Source organism: Phyllostomus hastatus, unplaced genomic scaffold, assembly GCF_019186645.2.
Source record: "Phyllostomus hastatus isolate PE091 unplaced genomic scaffold, TTU_PhHast_1.1 phas_scaffold_129, whole genome shotgun sequence".
NCBI classification, from domain to species: Eukaryota; Metazoa; Chordata; class Mammalia; order Chiroptera; family Phyllostomidae; genus Phyllostomus; species Phyllostomus hastatus.
Window position 1 is genome coordinate 10,540,061 of NW_025334009.1, and position 18,014 is coordinate 10,558,074.

The window sequence follows — 18,014 nt, forward strand, 5'->3', positions numbered from 1 at the left end:
AGTGCCAAGGGTTGGTGACACAGAGCTATGAAAGCATCCGCCCTGCCTCTGAGGGCTGCAATTTCCGTGGGCAGACAGGACATATTCCCAGATATATAATGACAGCGATAGCATATTTAATTAGGCGACTTGCAGTCTGCATGGTACGGTGCTACCAGAAAAGTGGAGAGAAAGCTCAATAAGGTCAAGATGATTTGCAGTGTTTCATAGAGAGGTATAATCTGTTCATTAATTACTTTTGTTCTTTTTCTAAGGCTCTGGTTGCCATGGGAATTGACAGAAGTTCACTTAATTCCCTTGAAGCGTCATCTTTTTCCCCAAAGAAGAGAAAGCTATTTGGTAATAGGAGAAGGAAGTCCTTCTTTTTCAGAGAGTCTGGGAAAGAACAGGTTCTAAGATCAGATTCTGACCAAGATTCCCAAAAACAGGTAAGTTTTGGCCAAGGAATTAATGATAGGTCAAGTTGTCAATCGAATTGAAAGGATCCATTTATTCACTTACTCATTTATCCACTCACTCATTTGCACATCCTTTCTTTCACCTATGTGTCTGTTCAATTACCCATTTACTTACAAACTTCTATTTAAAGTGTTGACAGTGTTCACTATCTGCTTGGCCCTGGGGTAGGTACTGGGTGTGCGTGAGATATACGAGAGAAACAACTCATGATGAAGACACACTAAGAAAGAGGCAGTTGCTATTCAGTGTGATGACTGACATGATGATGGCCCTGGGAGAATGGCGTTCCCTCCCAAGCAAACCCTGAGACATCAGAGTGCAAGCAGATTACTTAGAAAGTGATGCCAGGAAGCACTGAGAGGGGAGGAGAGAAGTGATACGCGGAAGAGAGGATGATCAGTTGAAGTGCATTATCAAGCCAGTTGCCATTAAAGATACTTGGAGTTTAACCTCCCTAGAGTGGGGCTTCTAGAATATTTGTATGCCAACTTTGGTCCATTATTGGTTCGAGACTACTGGGGTCAGGAGAGAATAATTTTCCTACATTTCTGACTTGCTGTGCAGTAGGGCAGAGGGGATTCGGGTCACCAGAGAAAGCCCTCAGGTAAGGCCCAAGGACATATGGGTGGGAACAGCAACAGCATCTGCTTCAGGTAACCAACCCGGACTTGGTGGGGGTTGAGGGGAGGGCAGTAGATCGGAAAAGAGTTCCAGAGGAAGCAGTGGCAAAAGGAAGAACTGAACGCTATGGGAAGAGAGGACAGTACATGCAAGGGCCAAGGCCTGGAAGCAAAGCAGAGCGGGAGCACATGGCCCTGCAGAAAACTTGCAAGTGTGTTTATATGTGTTCGATGAGGTGGGAGGGGTGGGCTACAACAGGCTGTAGTGGTGAGAGGGGAGCCCTTCACAAGAGGCCTTCAAACCAAGCTAAGGCGTTTACTCTCTTACACTGAGATCAAGGGGTTAAGCAAAAGAGTGACATGACCAGATTTACAGTTTTGCATTGAAGAGAGGGGGTTGGAGGAGGGCAAGACTAGAGTCAACCAATTAAGAAGTTGTTGCAGTAACCCAAGAGGTGACAGTGGCTTAAACTATAGTTAGAGTGGGGAGGATGGAGAGAGGTTAGCGCATTACAGTAATCTACAGAAGACAAAATTTGGCAATTGACAAATTGACTAGATGTAGAGGGTAGGGATGATGGCCAGTGTATGGCTTTGGTTGACTAGATGGAGGGTAATTGACGGAAACAGGAAAGGAACTTGTTCTGGGGATGTTGAGGATGGCAAGTAGTTTTGGACTGTCAATTTTGAGGTGCTTAAGGGGCATCCAAATAGAGATATTGAATAGTCAATTGGATATGCAGAAATTGGATATGGGGGGATGTGCAGTAGAAAAAATAGCCATTCTTATCATTGAAATGGGCGATGTGTAAACATGTTTTAATTGTGGAGAACAAAGTCAGAAATGGGGAAAACGTTGAAGATACAGGCCAGGGAATCAGGGCTAGAGCCAACCCTGAGACTGGAGGGAGATGAAGTGGGCAGCGGGTGCATGTGTATGCCTGAGGGTGGGGTAGGGAAGGGGGTTGAGGGCCCTTTGCTAAAGTGGGTGGGCAGGCCGTGTCCACTCCTGGGAGCAGTTCTCTGATGCAGCGGCAGGGTTGGGAGGCTTCTTTGCTGTCAGACCACAGCCTATTGAAGACATCACAAATACTTTTTTATATTTTGAAGTTTCTCCTTGTTCCACAAAGACAAGGACCCAGACATCTAATGTAAAGCGTCTTTCCCTTTTAATTAGAACAGGAAATAGCTATAGCAAGATTATAGGTTGCCTTTCAAATAGCTTATCACAGAAGAGTCATTCCCTCTGGGGCTCTGGTTGGTCAGAAATTTTGGGAAATAAGTCATTATGGATACTCAAGTTTCCTGGATAGCTGAAAGTTTATGTTTTTTAATTGCCAGAGAACTTAGAATTGTAGGTAGGGTAGAGCCAATAAGCTCTCGGGCACAGCCTGAGGGAGTGCTTGAGGTTTAGTACATAGATTTTGTGTTATTTATTTTGACTGTTTTTTTTTCCATTACTAACTGCTTCAACATCTGTTTAGGGAGTTGTTCAAGGCACTTTACTCTTTTGCCCCAGTTCACCTTTTGAAATTCATCTCCCCCTCGCAAACATTGCTTCCAAATTAGGCTTTTGATTGCTTTCATACCCTGAACCATTTGTTTTTGTAAAATTTTGTTTGCTTTTGTTGACAATGAATAAATCACAGAGAAAGAAAAATTTCTGTAGGTAGGCCTCTAGAAATGTACATATATAAGAAACATCGGTGGTCAAACCATCTTTCTCTTATTTATTAAACACAAAATACGAAAACTGAGCATCTGTCATGCCATGATGCTGAAACGAGTCAACCTCTATAAAATGTTGAACGATTTTGCTGTGTGTGGCACTGAAACTCAGTAGTTGTGAAGTTTTGGGGAGGGGCAGCTTCTTCCCTCAGAAGGTCTACCATGTCCTCTGTTCCAGCCACACCTCCTAGAGCAAACCAAACGGCTGTCCCAGAACCTGTCCGTGGACTTCTCTGAAGAGCTCGGAGACCCCTTTCAAAGGCAGAGGGCTCTGAGTGCTGTCAGCATCCTCACCATCACCATGCAGCGTAAGTTCTGCCTCCCAGCCCAAGGGAGGGCCTTACTTCAATGCTGTCCTTCCATTCTCCCTTTCTTCAGCGCCGACAGAAGCCCTCTGCCACCCTCTGCCTTCTTGCAAAGAGCAATTTCCCATGCCTTTTTGGAGCATGTGAGCAAAGCAGTTTGGAAGAAGTGGGTCTTCCACATAGGCCCACTACCTGAGCACTTGGGTAGTGTGGGAACTGGTTAGATAGGGCCAAGAGCGCAGATGTAACCTCCTGATTAAGCCAGGCAGTCATAGGAGGTCTCAGTGACAATGATGGTCAGCCGAAGAAGAGGAGACATAGAAGCTTCCAGTAGGTGGCGTTGCCATTGAAGTTGGAGTTAGGAATCTGGCATGGACAATAGGCCTGTGTAGACAGGCTGGATCCATCTGATGGACCTGGTTAACAGCAGGTAACAGGGACCCAAATAAAGTGTTGGTGTTCAGGGGAAGGACTCAAGTCTCTGCAAGGAGAGTGTCAGATGGGTTGCTTAGCACTTTTGTGCCTATTTCATCACCTCATTTGGCCTGTATGTGTCCCTGAAACGGTGGCAGGGAGCTCAGAGGTGCTTTCTGACCTGAACTCGACCAGCTGGTAGAGTGTCGTTTGTCTCAGTGCACACAGACGCTCCTGTCTGAATGTCTCTCCTGCCCCTGAGCCCTGGTAGTTTCTTGTGCCTCTGTTGCAGCTGTCAGCATGGTCTGCCTTGAGGGAACATGACATGGGCTTGTGTCTGTCTCTCTCCTGGGTTCACAGCATAAGCATAAAGACTTGTATACAAGTACTTGACTATATGACATGGAAGTTGCATGTGGAAAACCTTTCTGGCTCCACAGTCAGTGCCCTTCCTAATTGATCACGTTGTGTCACAAGAGACCCCGCACAAGAGGGAGGAGGGAGTGCACTGGGGCAGAGAGCAGCCAGACTGGTTCAGAGATAATTTCTCAACTGCTCTTTTATTCTCCTTCTCCAGAACAAGAAAAATCCCAGGAGCCTTGCCTCCCATGTGGGGAAAACCTGGCATCCAAATACCTCATATGGGACTGTAACCCCCAGTGGGTGCGCTTTAAGAAGATCCTGAGAACTGTGATGACCGACCCCTTCACTGAGCTGGCCATCACCATCTGCATCATAGTCAACACCATCTTCATGTCCTTGGAGCATTACGGCATGTCTGTCCACTTTTGTTCTATGTTGAAAACAGGAAATTTGGTAACTTTGCCCTTTTTTAAAATGTAAAACATATTTCAAACTTTGAATTTTCTCTTTCAAAGTCTAAACATTTTCTAAGTGGCCCAGCCTAACCTAAGTCTTTGGTCTCCTTAAGTGGAGTAATGGAAAAAGGTGACTTTTAGGATTTTGTGTTTACCCAGTTCAGTAATTTCTCAGGGCCCCTGTATTATATTAGCGTCTTTTTAGTCATCTAGTAATGACTGAAGAGTCATCCAGTGGTAAGCCAGAAGCAAGTAACATCTTAAAATGTCAACTGTTTGGGATAATTAAGAAAACATTAACCATGGTCCCTAGTGATACTGATGACATCATTTGTCACAAATTAATGTGATGTGACTGCCATTACTCGGTATTATTCCCCTGGAAAGATGAGTCGGGGCCAGGCAGCTCATGGGGTGGGTGTTACTTTCCAGGAAGGGGGTGTCTGGAGCTGGTGGGGTGGGGTAGGGGCAAGGTTCCAGACTTGGGCCTGCTTCAGTGTGTTTCTCATTGGGTGGATCTACTCTCTGTTAGGTTGAAAAAACTAAGATAAGAGAACAGATTTTTCATATTTTCTGAAGAAGACATTTTTCTTCCTCAAAGGCAAGTTAGTGTCCCAAATATCAGAAATAACAAATAATTACCCACTGAATGTTCTACCCTAATTAGTTAATGAGTTAATGGACTAAAAATCTTACCAGAATGTCTAGTCCTTTCTTCTTAAAGCTTTGCTTTATTTTACCAATTAAAAATCAATGCATGCTTTAAAAATTTTTTTTTAAATAAGGAAAAATACAATGAAACTCATTTCCTATGGTCCTACTAGCAAAGATAATCATTTTTAGCATTGCTGAATATTTCCAGGCAGGATGGATGGATGTGTGCATGCAGGCATGCATGTATGTACTTTTTAATTTATTTTCTCACATTGATGAGAATCTGCTGTACCTATTGAATCAGGAGTTGGTTCACAGAGCTACTTCTATGCATCAAATTTAGGATGGTGTAGAACTGGAAACGGGTAGCTCTCACCCTCAGTCCCACATCCCTCCCAGGAGGACAGGGCTATAGGGAGACTAAAGTCAAGTCCAGGGTGGTTTTCCTTACAGACAGTCTGTGTCTAAGTTCCTTTCCCCCTACTGCCTTTGGGAAGAGGTGCCCTGTGGGGCGTGCATGGATCAGGTTAGATTCCATGCTGCATGATACACCTAACACACACTGTACCTTCTGAGAGTTGAGGTCCTCTGGGCTCCAGTGCATTCAGCTGTCTCCTGCTCAGGTATTCCAAAAATGGGATGTTGGTGTTGTTTCATATGGAAGCAGAATGCTGTACTTTCTCAGCCATGCTTCCTGCCTTAACAAAGTCAGCAGAGGCATCTTTCAGCACCTCCTGGTGGCCTGAGTTATTGGATAAGTTCCAGAGAATACCCAGAGGACCCAGAGTCATACCGCTGGACAGGGCTTTGAATATGCAAAGGTGGTCTCTCCATCACTTCATCAGCTCATCCAACTGTGGGAGATGACAAAAGCTCTCCTCTCAGATCCTCACCAATGAAGCATCCTAGCTGCAGAGGTGAAACTGCGTTTTGCAGTCAGAAGCTGGCTAATTAAGTGACTTCCTTCTTCACCCTGTCCAGAGGCAGCAGGGCACACAGGGACATTGTTAGTGTCCCCAAGGACGCAGGCAGCAGCTGCACCCAACTCCTGAAAATTGATGAGAAACATGTAGAGCTGAGCACCTAGCCTGTGCCTCCACTCCATGTGTACCATTCTCTAGACACACAAGACCAGGGTAGCAGCTACTCCATCTGTCATGCCCTTTGGGTGCTGATGGAGGGAAGCCTGGGGGCCTCGAGTTCCGAAGAACATACTCAAGCTTCTCTCCTCTGATGGGTGGACGAGGACTGAGCTGGCTCATGGAGTTCTCTGGGATTGGACTTGGAAACGGACTCTCTAGGCTTCAGGGTTGCTCGAATCAGGGGAGTGTATTGAGCTCCTAAGAGGCTATAACAGTAGTGGAATTGGATCACAAAACCAACAGTCCCGAGGCATCAGGGAGACTGTAGGGCTAGACGTCTAAAGCCTGAAGGAGACAAGAGGAAGAGAAATGTGTCCGAAGGGAACGGGGATCAGTCCAGTAAACTGGGACAGGTGACACAGCCTGCCTTTAGGCGCTGGGTAGGCAGACATTTTTAAAGGGAAAAGATAGATATAAGCTTTGAATTTTATTGGCCACCCTTGATTTCTTTTTATTTGCCTATCCTTTATCCATTTTTCCATTTTCACTTATGTCATTTTATTTTAGGGATTTAAAAAAATAAGTCATAAGTAATTGAATTATTTATAAAAACAGATCATCTGTTACTTTTAGTAGAGAGATTTAGTTATTAACAGATTGTCTTTCTTTTCTAGAATTGTAGAGGAGAGTCTTTTAACTGACAACACTCTTAAAGGCTCTTACCCTTTTTTATTGTGTATTACCTTATAACTTTCATACTATTGTTTTTCTCGTTTTTATTGTGTATGGGTGTGACGGAATGTGCTATTTGCTATGAGGAAATGCTTTGATTTATCTTCTTCAGAGCTATAGAAGATAGATTAGAAGATAGATTGGGTTTGAATTTGGCTACATTTTGCAAGTTTCTTAAGTCCGTGTTTACCTAATTATCAAAAACAAGACAAAGATTGTTTTTGCCCATGGAAAAGACATAATTTAGTACTTTTTGTAACTCCTCCCTCTCCTTTTAATTCTTTGATATTTTTTTCTGGATCGAAGAGCCCTGTATTCCAAGTGAGTTCTTAGGATTATATTCCGATTTACCAGTCCTCCTCTCAGCCACAGTCAGTCTAAGGTTTATCCTCTCCGTGAGCGCCTCGAGGACACTTTCCGGGCCCTAGTGACGTTTTCCAGCTCTCTGCTCTGGGCCCCTTTTCAATTTTTTTTTCTGATTCAGGTGTTAAGATTGAGTGGTTAGGTGAACCCTTACAGGATTCTGGTTTTTGGAGGATATTTATCTTTAATTTTTAAAACTGTTGTGTAGTTCCCCCTTTTGGAGTTTATATTGGTATTTTAAAGAATTCAGAAGAATTGATTGACATTTTCTCTCATTCGTCCATCTACCAAGAAGCTAGCTTTGCCTATTTTTCGAGAAAATGAGAAATACTCTTTTCTCTGTCCTGAGATGTCTGTGAGCTTGGTAACTTTGGACTGGGCACAGTGGAAGGGGGTGAGGTTCCTGCTAGAGCAGTCAAATGTTTGTTTTTCCTGAATACATATTATTTCTTTGTAACTTCTGTAATTCCCTGGGACTGTTCTTAAAAATGTATGCAAGAAGAGGCAGCTTCCTTTTCCCACTTTTTCTGTGTCTCACTGTAGGTTTTCACTGGCATTTTTATGGCAGAAATGTGCCTAAAAATCATTGCGCTTGATCCCTACCACTACTTTCGCCGAGGCTGGAACATTTTTGACAGCGTCGTTGCTCTTCTGAGTCTTGTAGATGTGACGAACACACAGCAGCCATTTTTCCGGATCTTAAGAGTGGTAAGACACTTGCTCTCTTCTTTTGCTGAATAACTTAGCAGCCAAGACTGAAGAGTCTTGAGTGCATTCAATGACTAGTTTGAATTAAACTGGAATTCATCTTGCCTTAACTGGAGAACCCAAAATGCAGTCCTCCTCCCACTGGGGTCTTTCACACCCTTGGGAGTCCCAGCGGGTCTTCTCTCAGTTGAACCCTACTCCCCCTACCAAAATGATCCTTTAGACAACTAGATGCAAAATTGTGTCTTACTGTGTTAGGACTCTGCTCTTCGCTCTGTGTGTGACCGCCCCCGCCGCCCGCCCCAATTGAGCTCTGAGCCATGCACCCTCCCTTCAGGGCTCATCAAGGGGCTTTGGACTACAGAGCCCAGAAGGTGGATGGGTGCTGCTGGCAGGTGCTTTCTCACAAGTCCCTCCTCACGCTGCCAGTGCCACATACCGCATGCCATAACCATGGGAGGCATTCTGGCAACCTTGCAGAGTACCTGGTGTTAGCTGACACAAGGGAAGCTCAGAGAGGAGGAAAGCAGTGTCTTCAAGGAGGTTTGCAGTCCAGGGATGATACCAGATAGACCCAGAAATGACTGTGAGGCAAAGTAGAGTGTGACCAAGCCCACAGGAGGCATGGATAGAAAGTTCTAGAGAAACACATCTGAGCAGGAAATAGGGAACCCACAAAAGGTGGCCTTTTGTCCTCTTTCAAAGGTTAACTTGTCATGAATAGGATTTCCATGCCCATGGAGTAAGACATTTGATTCAGTTACCTAAGTAATTGTGCATTTTATACTTGCGATATGTTAGAAGAGCATACCACTCAAAGTCAGGCATTATTAGGCTGCTCCGCTGAAGTTTTATGGGTGCTCAGGTGAGCTAAATTACACTCATTTTTACTATAGTTTAGGCTTATCACAGCCACGTGCTTGGGCAAGGAACTCTGGTATTGTCTGCTTATGAGACCAGAACCATAGTTTCTCCTAGCTCCACTCTGAGTAGACAGTGGTGGTCTTTCTCTTGGGACATAAGACTTACTTACCTGCAATATTTCTACCCCCAAATAGTTGATACTTAGCAGGATTGTACTTTGGACTTAAACCGTAGTTTACATTGAAAGTGAATATAAGAAATAACCTATGAAACAAGTTGCTGTGTTTTCTCTAAAGTTATTGTCTCCTAAAATATCTGCAAGGTTTCATGGAGAAAATTCCTCTTTGGAATAAAGTGTGCATGTTTTGAATAGCTAATTGCCTTTTCTCTCCTGGGTATAGAACATCAGATGACACTAATCCCTGTCATGAAGTTGAGGTGAAATTCCTGATCTGAATTACATAGTGCAGGAGTTAGCGCACTTTGTAGAAAGCCAGGCGGTAAATATTTTCAGCCTTGCCAGGCACGTGGTCTCTGTCAAAACCATTCAGCTCTGTCACCCTAACACAAATGTGGCCGTGGACATTCAAGAAGGACTGGGTGTGGCTGCATGCCAGTAACACTTTACAAACATGGAAATTTGAACTTCATACAGTTTTCATGTATAATAAAATATCCTTCTCTTGGTTATTTCCAAACAATTTAAAAATGTAAAAATGTTCTTACCTCTCAGGTCATACAAAAATAGGCAACGGAATGGATTTGGCCCTTAGACCTGAGCTTTTGATCTCTGACATATATTTTATATAACAAACATATATGTTCAACTCTATCAGTATAACCTCAAAGTCTTTATCATTTTAAAATAATTAGCACAAAATATTTTCCTTTTTATTTTTATTGTTGTTCAAGTATAGTTTTCTGCCTTCTACCCCATCCCAGCAAACCCCCCCAGCCCTCTCCACCTCCCTCCTGTTTCTACCCCCGCCCTTGTTATTGTCCATGTGTCCTTTTACTTGTTCCTGCAACATATTTTCATTTTTAAAACAAAAAGTAGATGCTGGTGGGTAGTAGATAGGGATTCGGAGTTGGTGACAACTTGTGGTATGGATATGGCTTTGACTGGGAGCATGCCTTTGTTTTGTGGCTGAACAGACAAAATTTGTCCTTAACTGGCTTTTCTTCCATTTTTGTTCATTGTCTGTTTCTACAGCTGAGGGTTTTCAAGTTAGCCAAATCTTGGCCAACTTTAAACACGCTGATCAAGATAATCGGCCACTCCGTCGGAGCCCTTGGAAACCTGACTGTGGTCCTGGCCATTGTGGTCTTTATTTTCTCAGTGGTTGGCATGCAACTGTTTGGCTCTAAATTCGGTGGTAAAAGAAGCAACGTAAAACCCTGTGACCCTGAGTTCCTATGTTCACGACGCTGGCACATGGGGGATTTCTTCCACTCCTTTCTGGTGGTGTTCCGCATCCTCTGTGGGGAGTGGATCGAAAACATGTGGGAATGTATGCAAGAAGCTAACATGTACATGTGCATTGCTGTCTTTCTGTTGATCACAGTGATAGGAAAACTCGTGGTGAGTGTCTTAGGCTTTTTGTTTTATTTTTTTAAATACATGAACTAAACAAATGCATTAGCTTCTTTTGCAACATTTCACTAGTGAAATTTTCATTCTAAATATAGTATTATGATGCTACCTAGTATTAATAATTTGTGTTTGAATTTGGTTTGAGGAAAGTATGATAAGCATGTAACCAAACCTCCTTGTCACATGGTGCTTGTATTGACTGGTGCCCCAGTGGTATTCTACTCCAGGTGATTAGTCCAAGATAATCATACTCTCTTTGCCAGTGATTGGCTGAGGTAGGGGTTTGTGACTTCACCTGGTCAATAAGATGTAAAAGAATGTCCACTGAGGGAGGTTTCTTATTCTGAAGAAGAAGGAGAAGAAAGGGACAAAGGAAAAAATGGTCCTTTCACCTCTTCTGGACTGTTTTATGACCATGACCCCAGGTAGAACTGCAAACGTTGTGCAACTGTATGAGGAACCAGCCGAAGTCAAAGCCAGCTCTGAGGAAGGCAGAGTGAAAAGGTGGAACACACCTGTCTTCATGTCATAACTAGTTCCCTGCTTTATTCTCCGACTTCTGCTTATATTACTTTTCCTTATTATGTAAGCTACCTTGAGTTTGTTACTCGCAGCTGGAAACATAGACATTTGTGGAGAGCCTAATTGTGTGTCCACCAGTGAGGGTGTGAAGAGACAGGAGACACACAAGGGTACCTGAGCACAAAGATCTTCAGAACTGAGTTGGGGCTATGGTGCCAGCAGAATTAGGTATCTGCACGTGGTTGTTTTATCCTAAGACTCTAATGAGAGGTGTAGATAGACATTAAGTGATACAAAATTTCAGAAGAGCAGAATACCACTAATGGGAGTGGGAAGGGATCATAAAGAAAGGATTTGTGTAAGACATTGTACCTGAGAATGGCACTTAAGAGGCAAGGAGGACTTAGCAGATCGAGGAAAGCTTGAGCAAAGATCCAGAGTTCCCATGAAGAAGATTGACTAGACCCATTCACACCCACAAGACTCTTCTCCCTGAAGGCTGTATATTTTTGAGCTGGTGAGAGCCACAAACAAAGGAGTTTGAGGAGGTAAAGATGAATTAGGGGTGCGTAAATGTAAGCAAAAATCCTAAGTAGGGAACCGTGGAGATGATCTGAATTTAAAGTGGTATGTGCCTCAACAGAAGAGTTACAGATTTGATCCAAATTCCTCTGGCTCAGCACCAATACCTCATTACAGTTCAGGCAGCGGGACCTAATGAGCCTGCACAAAGTACACCATGTCTCAAATTCTGCAAGTAGGAGAGGACCCACATCCCTGTGGGCAATTCCAACAGAAGTCCAACTTCATGATTCTGGCTGATGCACAAGGAATATACACACTTGATTATGCCACATGGTCACACCATTTGGCTTTACCCTGGCTGAAGTCTACCATATGTGCCGCTTTTATGTAGACAACCTAAATTTGGCTGTTTGTATTCTTTAACAACAGTTTTTCTTTTGTCTTACCTTGCTATCTCTATTACGCATCAGTCTCCTCTCTTATTTATTTTATAGATGGAATTTCTTGGGAGACAAAAGGACATAGGGCTCTCATTTGACTTTGAGTCTTGGGGAAAATTTGTTCTGTAAACCCACTGTATCCTTTCCTTGGTTAAATTTCCCATTCTCCTTGTGCCCCCACCCCAACCCCTCCCTAGGTGCTCAACCTCTTCATTGCCTTGCTGCTCAATTCCTTCAGCAATGAGGAGCGAAATGGAAACTTGGAAGGAGAGTCCAGGAAAACCAAAGTCCAGTTAGCCCTGGATCGTTTCCACCGGGCTTTTTGTTTTATGATACATACTCTGGACCAATTTTGTCACAAGCGGTGCAGGAGGCAAAACTTACCAAAGCAAAAAGAGGCGACAGAAGGCTCTTCTGCAGAGAACAAAGACATCATTCCCTTGGTCACAGAGATGAAAAAAGGCCCAGAGACCCGGGAGGAGTTCAGTGTATTAACTTCTGCGCCGAAGCCCTTGAATGTTGATCATGCTCAGACTTGGTTGGCACCACTTGCAGAGGAAGAAGATGACGATGAATTTCTTGATGAAGATAATGCACAGCCTGTCACACAACCTGAGGCTAGAAAAGAGGTAGGAAGGTTCATACATAGACTTCATGGTTGTACAGAGCTGGAGTTGCCACGGGACCCTGGTTGCACTAGGCAGGAACAGTGAGAGCATAATATGCGGTGGCTGCCCCTCAACACCATGCACGCTCCCAGGGCTTATTCTAATCGTGGTCCTGTACATGTGGCACAGGTGGGAGGTGTCAGAGGGGTCCAGAGGGGAGCGAGATCAGAGAGGGCTGGGGCAACCTGGGACTCAAGTGCCTTTGGCTAAGCCCTAAAAGAATTTGGATTGGATGAAAGGTGAGGAAAGAGAGTTGGAAAGTGAAGTGAATGGCATAGGAAAAGAGACCAGCAGTCAGAACAAACTCAGTTTCTGCAGGGATCCGTGGTGGGGTTCATGGGTCAGTAGTGGTGGGAGGTGAGGGCTGTCAATTCCTATCACACACACGCTGCACCTTTGTTGTTTCCCCATAGGTAAACAGGTGTTCTTTTCTGGGGTGTTCTTTTCTGGTGTTCTTTTCTGGGGTTTTTTCCCTCCATATTTTTCTCTTTTCCTTTCAGTTTTGGAGGTTTCTTTGGAGATACCCTCAGGCTCAGAGATCCCTTCCTTAACTGTGCCCAGTATACTAATAAGCCCAAGAATGGCATTCCTCACTTCTGTTACCGTGTTTTTGACTCTAGCATTTTTGGTTTTGCTTTCTTTCTTAGAATTTCCATCTGCTTGATTAAATTGCCTGTGTGTTCTTGCATGCTGTCTACTTTATCCATTAGAGCCTTTAGCATTTTAACCATGTTTTAAATCCCTGGTCTGATTAATTAAAACATCTTTGCCATATTGAGTCTGGTTCTGATGTCTGCTTTGTCTCTTCAAACTACATTTTTTGCCTTTCAGAATGCCTTGTAATTTTTTCTCCATAGCTGGACATGATGTGCTGCTGGGTAGATGGAACTGCCGTAAATAGGTCTTCAGTTATGTGTTAGTGAGGTGCGGGTGAGCAGAAGAGTTTTAGTGGAGGGGGAAGAGAAAGGGAAAAACTCACAGATATGTGGAAATAAATGGAAAATTCTTAAATAACGCACAAGTCAAAGAAGAAATCACAAAAATTTAAAATACTTAAAGATAAATGGAAATGATAATATGCCAAAATTCGTTGCATGCAGTTGGATTCTCTCCCTCCGCTTCTCCCTCTCCTTCCATCCTGATTCGGTCTTGGTCTTCAGTGAGCCTGTGCCTCTGGACTCTGAACTTCACAGCGCTTCTCAGCCCCCCCCCCCCCCGCCCTGCCCCTTAGGTGGAGCAGAATGGCTAGAGTGAGCTGGAGCTGGGTATTGCCCTCCTTCCACATGGAGATCTAGAACTGGCTGGGACTGGGTATTTCCCTTCCCCCAGGCCAGTAAGGACCAGATAAAACCCCAGCAGGTGAGGCTCTGGTTACCTAGGTTCTCTTGAGGGCAGGTCTTGTTAGTAAGAACAGGATATTCTCATGTATTTCAAAACGATTTCTACCCTCTCCCTGTCGAAAGCATGAGGGGAATTTTCTCCAGTATTGACTGTGAGACCCTGGAAGAGCTCCAAGAGGTAAAACGCACACACAAATGGGCCTCCCTGAAGGCTTACCCACACTCAGCCTCCAGCAGTTTGCCCATTGCAGTTCAGGTTTCTCCCCCGGCACTGGTTCCTATGGAGGGTCTTGCTCCTGGTTTTCTGCTGTGGTGAGTTGTGATTCTCTGTATTTGCCTGTCCATCTCTTCAGTTTAGGGGGTAGCACTTGCCCTGGACCTCACTTCTATCATGCATCTAAAAAGAGCTGTTTATTTTCCAGTTTGTCCAGCTTTTCGCTTGTTAGGATGGAGTGGAAACCTCCAGGTGTCTTACCTGGTCAGACTAGAAACTGGTGGTCTCTGCGGGAAGTTTCTCAATGATAAATTCGGTCTTTTTGCTTGTTATAGGGCTCTTCAGATTTTCTGTTTCTCCGGGGTGTGTAGTGGTAGAGTTTTGTATTTCTAGAAATCTGTCTGTTTCATTGAAGTTATCTAATTCGTTGACACACAGTTATTCATAGTATCGCCTTATAAGCCTTTTGATTTCTGTAAGGTTGATAGTAATATCCCATCTTTCATTCCTAATTTTAGTAATTTGAATCTTGCCACATGTATCTTTTGGTCAGTCTTGTTAATATTCTGCCAATTTTGTTGACCTTTTAAAATAATCAACTTTTGGTTTTGTTGATTCTTAACAAAAAATCATTTTATTTTATTAATTTTTACTCAACTACCTATTCTTTATTTCTGCCTGCTTTTAGGTTACTTTCCCCTTTCTTTTCCAGTACCTTAAGGTGGAAGTTTAGGTTATTGATTTAAGATTTTTTTTTTAAATTATAGGTGTTTATAAATTTTACCTCTAAACAATGCTTTAGCTGCACCCAACAAATTTGGGCATATTTTTATTTTCATTTATCTTAAAGTCTTTTAAAATATTTTTTATTTCTTCTTGGATTTGTTAGTTAAGTTTTTTTTTGTTTAATTTCCACATATTTGTGAATTCTTCAAATGCCTTTGTTATTAATTTCTAATTTTACTTCATTATAATCAGAGAACATACTGTGTAACTTCAGTCCTTTTAAATTTACTGAGGCCCGTTCCCTGACCTAGCACATTGTCTGCCCTGAAGGTGTCTCATGTGCGCTCGAGAAGAGCATTACTCTGCTCTCTGGGTTTGAGGGTTCTGTAGATGTCCTGTAGGTGCCACTGGCTTCTAATGTTGTTCAAGTCTTTTATTTTCTTGCTGTTATATTCATTTTTCAGCATGGATTATTGAGATCTCCAACTATTTTTATTGAATTATCTCTCTCTCCCTTCAGTTCTGTCAGTCTTTGCTTCTTGTATTTTGTGGCTCTTATGTTAGGTGTATATATCTTTATAAATGTTCTGTCTTCCTGATATATTGGTACTTTTATCAATTTAAAATATCCCTCCTGATCTCTAGGAATATTTTTTTTTGTTTTGAAGTCATTTTATCTGATATTAATGTAGTCACTTTAGCTTTCTTATGGTTTCTGCTTACACAATATATTTTTCATCTATTTACTTTCAAACTATGTGTATTTAAAATGTGTTTTCTGTAGACAATACATAATTTAATCTTGTGGGTTTTTTTTAATCCAGTCTGGCACTTTCTGCCTTTTGGTTAGATTGTTTAGCTCATTCACATTTGTTGTTATTATTATTATTATTATTATTATTATTATTAATCTAGTTTATTTACTTCTAATATTTTACTTTTTGTTTTTTATATGTCTCATGCTGACCTATAGTTTAGTATGTTGTCTTTAATGAAGGCAACATACTTTTTATTTTCCTACCATCCAAATCTCCATTGTTTTCAGGAGTATCCTTAGGCTTGAACTTCCTTGCATTGTATTTAAAATAAAATCAGTTCTTTCATGGAGAGCTTCAGAGCTCTTGTCTTTTATGGATTGCTTTCCACCCTGGGCGAACTCTTTTCGCCACTACTCCAGGTACTCACAGGGGCAGTAGCCTCCCATTTCTCAGCTTCCCTTTCTGCATGGAACCTCTCCCCTCCAAGCCAGCTGGAGTGAGGGGGGCCAGGGCCTCAGTATCCTCAGGCTGTTGAGCTGGAATCAGAGCCTCTGTCCGATGAGTAGGGGCTAGAGTGAAAAAAGGAGCCCGGCATCTTGACTCCATGCACCAGGGATTTAGCCTCTTCAGCTCAGTGTTAGAGGGGATGAGAACAGCTGGTGACCGGCACCTCCTGGTGAGATACACATCCCTTGATTTGGACCTGAGAGTAGGGGGAGCCCTGTCTTCTTGGTCACATCCGTCCGGATGGAGCTTCCGTCAGCCTGAGCGGGCAAGGGGCTTGGGAGGGAGAGCGCAGGACACGGCTCCAGTGCCATGGGTTCCTGTTGTTACTGCTGGGTTTTGCAGCTTTTCTTAAATAAATGTTTCTTCATTTGCTGGTGCCCTTAGGACAGTTTCCACAGATTTTAAATGATTTTTTAAAAAATATTTTTCAAATACCATATGATCTCACCTTTAACAGAAACCTAATCAACAAAACAAACAAACAAATAAAATATAACCCAAAACACTGAAATAGAGAACAGGCTGACAGTGACCAGAGGGGAGAGAAGAGGGAATTTCAGGGGAAAAGGGGAAGGGTTTACAGGAACAAGTATAAAGGACACATGGACAATAACCAGGGAGAGACGGTAGAAACAGGAGGGAGGTTAGGAGGGCTGGGGGGGGTGGGCTGGCATGGGGGTAAAAGGCAGAAAACTATACTTGAACAACAATTAAAATTAAAAAAATGAAAAAATATTTTTCACCATTTATGCTTATTTTCTTGGGGAGCATGTCTACAGAGCTCCTTACACTGACACCCAAGAAGTAAAACTCTTTGTACTTTTTTTATTAAATCCTAAACTTATAAATTTTACAGATACTTTCAGATTATTATACACCTTTCATTTTTTTCTTGAGTAAATTCACCTCCCAGTAGTTAAGTTGGGGGGAGGGGCACAGCTACTTATTTTATGTTTGTCTCATCATATATTTTGGAGTATTAGTTTGAAAACTCATCTTCAGTGGGAAGATCTGTCACTCTCTCTGCAGTCTAAGTTCTGTGATGTCTTCAAGGGACCCTTCTAAGTCATCCATTTCAGAATCAAATTTTACATTGCCAACTTGAGATTATTGTCAAACAGTGATACTAAGCATATTGCAGGTCCAGTCACTGAACCAATGGGTGCCTTTGCTCAGGTTTTACGTCTGAGGCTGTTTTTCCTCTGCCTCCCCAGGTATACAGCTTTGTATGATCATAATCGCATGTATCGGCCACAGCGTATGTTGGCTTTCTTTCTTAAGGGCAAGAACCTCAACCCAACCCACAGTTCCAAGCTTCAAACATGGCTGTGGTTCCCCTCCTCACACGGGGCACCTTTAGCCACCATCACCTACCATATACTTTAAATTGTTAGTACTTTATATTTCAGTTCTGTGTCTGGTCTGTAGACATATTTACCCGTTATTATGTGTGTGTTTATGTATGGGTCTGTGTGTGTTATTGTATGTGTTAAAAAGGGAGAAGTGTTCTTACATCATGGCTTTATACTGCCAGGGCCACACGGACCCTCGCATAGATTTTGGGATAAAACCCTCACGTAAGGTGTGACTTCACACATCCTTTTTTGGGTATCCATGCAAATCATTGGGCAAAAGTTATTTTTATTTGTTTATATTTAAATTTATTTTTATGTAGTGACACATTTTCATATTTTCTTTTATGTCTCTAATTTTTTCTTTTGTTAAGCCAAACCTTTGTATACCAAAGGCTAAAAAATTATTTTCCAAATTTTTCTTCTGACATTTTTACTCAATCTATTTTTACATCAAATTATGAACTTTATTTTTACTATATTCTGGTATTTTATTAGTTTTTCATGGGTAGCTAATTATACCAGTACCATTTATTAAATAATTTTTTTTTTAGCTACTGAATTGAAAGGACACAATATATTTTACCTCTGACTTTTTTTTGGTGAATTTTGTACCAGAAC

At 42.5% G+C, this 18,014-nt stretch overlaps 1 protein-coding gene across 1 annotated transcript in view; it reads left to right on the forward strand.

Moving 5' to 3' along the window:
* The window catches only part of SCN11A (sodium voltage-gated channel alpha subunit 11), a 70,174-nt gene that overhangs the window by 22,348 nt on the left and 29,812 nt on the right, over positions 1-18,014 (forward strand). Inside the window, exons 10-15 of the mRNA XM_045856825.1 lie at positions 255-428; positions 2,986-3,115; positions 4,104-4,342; positions 7,719-7,883; positions 9,961-10,329; positions 12,026-12,457. Of these exons, the coding sequence (XP_045712781.1) occupies positions 255-428; positions 2,986-3,115; positions 4,104-4,342; positions 7,719-7,883; positions 9,961-10,329; positions 12,026-12,457 (1,509 nt within the window). The remainder of the gene's footprint in view (positions 1-254; positions 429-2,985; positions 3,116-4,103; positions 4,343-7,718; positions 7,884-9,960; positions 10,330-12,025; positions 12,458-18,014) is intronic.